At 39.4% G+C, this 6,327-nt stretch overlaps 1 protein-coding gene across 1 annotated transcript; it reads right to left on the bottom strand.

The window, feature by feature from the left end:
• Window positions 1-297: 297 nt before the first annotated feature.
• On the bottom strand, window positions 298-5,807 carry STOX1 (storkhead box 1). Its single transcript, XM_074155145.1, has 3 exons — window positions 5,663-5,807; window positions 1,443-3,759; window positions 298-337 (listed from the first exon to the last, which is right to left on the bottom strand). Exons 1-3 carry the CDS (start codon window positions 5,793-5,795, stop codon window positions 298-300), a joined length of 2,490 nt encoding a protein of 829 aa, XP_074011246.1. The 5' UTR covers window positions 5,796-5,807.
• Window positions 5,808-6,327: the final 520 nt, after the last annotated feature.

Raw genomic sequence — 6,327 nt, 5'->3', positions numbered from 1 at the left:
TCTCATTTTTATTATCACAGGGATGCAAAAACTAATTAAAGATGAGAGCAACAGAAATACACATCAGCTCTCCAAATACTATGGTCAAAAGTTTTAACTAACAGCTTTGATTTGGAGTCAGCCATACAGATGTGACTGATCGCATTTACAGTATGGTTACGTTGTTACAAAAGGGAAGTTTACAAAGCTCATTAAAAAAAACAATCAAATATTCATGACCAGAGTTAGCTGAAGCAAGGAATTTTGTTGTAATTGTCATTCCACTTTGTCGTCCTCTTTGCATTAGTATTTATGCTTTCAGAATTTGGCAGGAAGCTTCATCTTCTTTTCAGTCCATCTAAAATAACAGAATTATTAGACATCAGACTTCACATTCTAAAAATAAACTTATTTATCTTACTTTCCGGTACCCACAGATGGCATCAATACAAACAATCAAAATGACCCTTTGAAATATATTTTGCTAAATAACATCCAACAGATTTCAAGTGTTCATATCCAAGTAACACGCTAGAAACGTGCTTTGAAAGAGTGCACAGCCAAAAGCTGCTTAAGGGGGAAAAAAAAATCCTCAGAATTTCCTTAAAAACTTTAGTATGTGATTTGTTCCTTCATATACTGGCTTCTCAAGGTGACAGTACATATCTAATGAGAACTCAAATGATTTAATTATACTTATATATCAGTCATTTAAGATCTTAAGAATATGTGATGCTATTAAAAATTTGATACAATTTTCCCTTAACAGCACTTTAACTTATGTTCTTGCCAATTGAGTTAGCAGTTTCGTAGGTCTTCTCCACATGAAACCATGTAAAAAATCGTTTCATACCAATTTGTTTTCCATTAAGGGAATTTTCAAGTACAGTTACAGGCAAAATCTACCCTATGAAAGAAAGGAGAACCTTCTAGCACAAGTGATGTAAACATTCTCCTGTCTATTGTAAGCAAGGCAGATGGTATTTTGTACTCCAAGTTTTGGTTTAACACCTCTATAAAGCTCTTTTTATTCTTTATCTACAACTCGAGAAACTATAACAATCTCCGTAATGTCATATAGCGAGATCAACGCAAGCTGAACCTGCCTGCTAACAGGAGTTTATCAATCACCATGTTTAACACCGAGTTTATCAAACACCAACATTTCTGCATTTGGCCATCTCTATCTGCAAGGCAGAGCTCGTACTGTTTTCTTGCCTCATGAAAACAAATGTAAAATATAAACAGTGGCATCTGTATAGCTGATGTAGAGGGAATGTTCATGTAAAAAGACACAGTAGAACTGTAATGTTTGAGTATTTCTGAGACATAACACTGAAGTTTTTAAAGATAATAAGAATTTTGTTGAGGAGTGGGGGTTATAATTTACAGCAACATTTCTGCCTAAACCTGATTGTTAATTTGAAGGTAAAACATCTAACGTAGTTACACGTGTTTCTTACCTTGGGGAGTCAATTCCACTGTCTCCTGTAATGCTGTGTTTTTCTGTCCCTTCCGAGTGTTTCTTTCCCGATACCACAGTACATGTGTTAAAAAACAGATCTTTTTTACCCGGAGGGTTTCTCGTTTCTTTGTTTTGTGACCCCAAAGCACAACATGCCGCTACTTCACCCGTCTCATAGGTGAAGTTCTGCAAAGTGTCAGCATCTGAGTCAGCCTCATTAGTGTGGCAGAAACCTGCTGCAGCTGAAGCCTTCGCGCATTCAGTAAGGCCAGTTTCTTCTTCCTTTTCGTGACCTGTTGGAATAACTTGATTGCACAAACACCTTGCTTCTGTGAAATCTGTTTTTTGATGCTCTTTTGAGCCATCTATGGATTCTGCAAAACTAGCACTTTCCTTATATCCACACTCTTCAGAGTCAGGTTTATTTACAGTTGTGTTGTACTGGGAAGGATAAGTATTAACCTTATGGTTTTTTAGGGACATAGGTGTCTCCAGCTTCTGCACAGCTTTACTCCAGTCTCTTGTATCTGAAAAAGCATGGCCAGGATACAGGTGAGGTGGTTCACTGCCTTCAAAACTGTCATCAAGATGTAATGAGCTACAGGTGTCACCATCATGTGGTTTTTGGTACAGAAGATGGCAGTTCTCAGGAAATCCTTCACTTTCCAGCTTCATTGATCCAAGATGGCTGGCACAGTCATATTTAAATATAAATTCACTCTTTTTATCAGTCTTTTGTCTGTATTTCACACCAATTTTTGTTACTAGGTTAACATTGGCTATATAATTTGAAAGATGGACATTTTGAAATTCATTTGCTGTTTGATCTAATAACTCACATACAGTGTCAGCTTTACACCTGTGATACTCTTTCGGATGTAATGAAAATTTTGCATCTTCTTTGCACACACCATTCTCTCCAGTGTAGGAGTGAGGGGATTTTTTAATATCCCCAGGATTTTTTTTGATTGTTCTTCTGTAAGTGTTTTCTTCAGAACTATTACTCTCCAGAAAGTTTTTGCATTTATTATCTATTTGCAAAGTACTACCATGTGGGTAACTAAAGTTTTCACTTAAACTACCTGTCTTTAGTTGGAGGGAAGACCCATTAGCATGGAGGAGTTTGTTTTGCTTAGCTTTGCCAGCCTGCCTTTCAGTAGCCAGCTGTTCAGTTTCATATTCACAGGATTTTGTCGAGTCCAAGGACTGTGGCCTTTGTGAAGCCCTTTCTTGCTTTTGAGTCCTGGACTTCAGCTGACTGTTAATAGTTCCTTTGTACCCTTTCGCATAAAAGTTGCGTCTCCATGACAGACCCTGGAAAGGATTCTTAATTTGTTTTTTATATATGACATGGGATCCTGCTGCTACATCAGATGGCTGTTGGTTTCTGGTAGGCAGTGAAAGGTTCTCTTCCAGTTTCTTGTTTGGGGATATTAGCTCATGTACGTCAGATCTCCTGTTGCTTCTGCTAATCTGCTTCTCTTTGTTTGGCTTGTTTTTCCTGGAGTGTTTTGCTGGTTTATTTCGTGTCTTTTGAACACAGTCCTTTGAAAGATGGTTTTGCGTGACTGCTGACGCTTCAGCCGAGGTACCCTTACTGATATATTTCTTCTGCTCTTCGAACTTCTGCATTAATATCGTGTGTTTAATCAAATTATCAACTGTAAGCGTCGGGTTAATACGCTTGATGATTTCATGTTCAATATCACGTGGAATATTATCTAAGTCATCTTCATCCCTGACAGGCCACTCCTTGGGAGGAAACTGGGCTGAAAAAGTGGAGTACTCCTTCTTGTGTTTTTCTTTTTTAGAAGCACTTCTCCAGAAAAGGCCAAGGCCAAACCTTTTACTTTTCAGTTTCCCTTTTGCAGATGTCAGGGATTTGGTAGTATCCCAGGAATGGTTTTCAGCAGATGTGGAGATCCCTTGAATTTGAATTGAAGGCTTCAATTCACTGCAGCCTTTCTTACCTCCTCCACTAGGTTCACGGTCCATTAACTGCCCATGTCTTTGATCACAGAGCATATTCTGGTCAGGAAAACAATGGCAGAGTCTGTAACGGGATACCGTAGGAATGTTTTCTTTCACTAGGTCTGCACAGCGCTCAATGTTTACCAGGTAAGTGATGGAAGGCGATGAACAGCAACAATTGTCCTCCAGCAGGACCATTCTATTGTCTTCCATGGCATCATTTATCATAAAGTACGTGTTGGGAGTGACAATGAAATATCCTTCTCCTGTATGATAGATTTTCCTTTCTTTAATTAGAGTGCCAAGGATATTATATAAGATACCGTAGGAGGGAACTGCAATGCCTACAACAAAGATGCAGATATTTCAAATGAGAAATAAGTTTTCTAATAAAATGGGAGCTGGCCAAAAAAATGATTTACATACAACAGACCTGGAGGCAACTGAACATGAAATATCCAATGTATTTAGTTCACAGGATTCCAAAAGAATTTTGAAACTGACCTGGCAACTGAAGTTTGAGTAGCACATACTCAATTTCAACATGAAAGTGTATCACTGGACAAAAGGCGGGATTATTTATTATTTTTTTTAATACATCACCAATCTGCTGAGCTTCCAGAGCCAGCAATTGTGCTTGCATCCGGCTGTCCCCCACCCACAGCCCTGGGCTCCCTTGCACAAGAGGGACAGGCCCTGTGCAGTCACCCCAAATCTTGGCCTCAGCACTGGCTGCAGCTCTGAGTCAGGGCCAGCCAGGTGAGGGCAGCACAGAAACATCATCCACCCGAGGTCTCTGGTAGGTGCAATCCTGCCAGTGTTCTACAGATCATACAGATTCTAACTCTGCAACAGCCATTCCTCACTCATGACTTAAGGTCACCCCTGAGGAAGAAGGTAAAGACCAGCTGCGTTTCTGATTGTCACTGCAGCTCTGCTGTGATGGAGCTTAGGAAGTTCTCCTTCGAATAAGCCAGGGTGTTCTTTCTGTGTCTGTCAGGTTATGATACTCATGAGAGAGATCTGCTGCCAGGTACGATGGGCTGTTCAAAGCATTTTCCTCTTGGCAGGTTATTTAACAGTGGCTTTTATCAGTCTCTCTGAAGCTTCCAATATAATTTTGTCAGACGACAATTGCTACCAAAATTTACCTCACTGAGACTGGTCTCAGTTGCTAGTTTCCCCTCCGGTGTCACAGTCCCAGAGTCATTGGTCTAGTGACATCTGATCTATTGCCCCAGGTTTCTGCTTATCTCCCATCCGCAAGAATGAAAACTTCCAGCAAGGTGAAAACATAGCAAGAAATACACTCTCTCCCTAGAGACTTTGAGAGTGCTACTTCTGGCTGTCTTGAAAATGCTACTTTATGGTTGTCTCAGTGCACATATGAACTACATCACGTTCTTGGCAGGGTTCTGGGCCAGTTTATGGGGTTGCATTAAAAATTTTCACACTGGTGAAAATGCTGACCAGATCAACCTGTAACGTTTGCAGGGCTATCATATTATGAAGACTCAGAAGAGAAAGCTCAGTATCAAACCAAGCAACCTCCTGCAGAGGGCCATAATGAGCCTTTACAAAGTCTCACATGCACACATACACACTTCAATAGTGCAGATTTAAGGAAAACTGAACATTTTTCAGATTCAAAAGAAAACACATCATTCAGGGGAAGTGGCTGCTACCCCATCAGAACAGAAGGAATAAACCTCTTTTAGTGTAAGTAATTTGCTTTCAGGAAGCAAAGGGCTGGAATTTGACCAATTAATCTGAATTTGAGGTTGGTTGTGTTCTTTGATAGCAAATACCAGATGTAGACTCCTACCCAGTCCCTTTGCCATCAAAGTCAGCTATGTTCCTGCCTCTTAAAGGAGGACTGAAAGTCTTCGTGATCAGACACATAGTCTATTTTATTCTATTCCATATCTGGCACCTAAATACCTCATCTATCCTTTCCTACCCTCTAGAAAGGGCATACTCTCAACAAGCCACTTGCTCAGTTCCCTCTCTTATTCTCAAAGAAGATTTATTAAAATCTGTAAAATGGATTACGTTCAAAACAATGTTAGTGACACACACAGATTGATGAGGATACTATGCACATTCATGTATTCTGTTGCCTGTTAATTTATATTTTTTCATATTGCCAGCTTTGCTTGTAAACATTCAGTGATCACTTGCCCAATAGCAGAAACTCAACTTGATGATACAGTCATTTTTAAAAGGAGAGAGAAATGAGCCCATTACCTGGATAATTTTTCACTAACTGCTCCATTAAAGTTTCCTGTGTGACCATCACACGATCTGCATTCATGTCTGATATGGTACGGCATATTCCTTCTGACAGAGACACGGAGTGTGGCTGCGAGAGAGGATTCATGAGAACAGGGGTCACATCACCTGAAGTCCGGAAGGAGGGGGTAAAAAAAAAAAAAAAAAAGATTTAATGGAATAGTGTTTCATTTTTCCTATTAACTGTAACAGATTTTCACTGAAAATTTCTTGCACCTTATCCTCAGCTAATTTTCTTTGGCAAGTTACTTGGAAATATTTTTCGGAGAAGTGAAATGGCTCTAGCATTTTTCAAGTGCCTTTGTAATGAAGGAAACAAGTTTACTTTAAGCACCTTTGTTTGCTATTAAATTACAGCTGAAACCATCATTTAGCTTAATGAACAGGGAGCTGAGAGAGAGAATTATGTCTGATGACTGCTGACTTTTTAGATGACTGTTTACATATGAAACCATGCAGAACCTGTATTTCTCTAAATAACTAAGAGATTATTGGATGTTGACCTTTATCAAGTACAAAATCTTTTCACTGAGCTAGAATGCAGGGGAAAAAAAAGGCTAGCAAAGGGCTTTGGCCGTTGTCTAGTACACAAACTTGAATAGAAATGGTAAAAATTCCAT

This window comes from Numenius arquata, chromosome 10 (genome assembly GCF_964106895.1).
Source record: "Numenius arquata chromosome 10, bNumArq3.hap1.1, whole genome shotgun sequence".
In the NCBI taxonomy this organism is placed as follows: Eukaryota; Metazoa; Chordata; class Aves; order Charadriiformes; family Scolopacidae; genus Numenius; species Numenius arquata.
The sequence above is the reverse complement of the archived record's forward strand: the minus strand, read 5'-3'. Positions and strand labels throughout refer to the sequence as shown.

Bases quoted from the DNA above. Each gene is read 5' to 3' on its own strand.
- STOX1 (XM_074155145.1), bottom strand. From the start codon at position 5,795: ATGAATCCTCTCTCGCAGCCACACTCCGTGTCTCTGTCAGAAGGAATA. The intron at 3,760-5,662 runs GTAATGGGCTCA...TCTTTGTTGTAG, and splicing joins GTTAGTGAAAAATTATCCAG to GCATTGCAGTTCCCTCCTAC. The intron at 338-1,442 runs GTAAGAAACACG...CTGTTATTTTAG, and splicing joins AGTGGAATTGACTCCCCAAG to ATGGACTGAAAAGAAGATGA.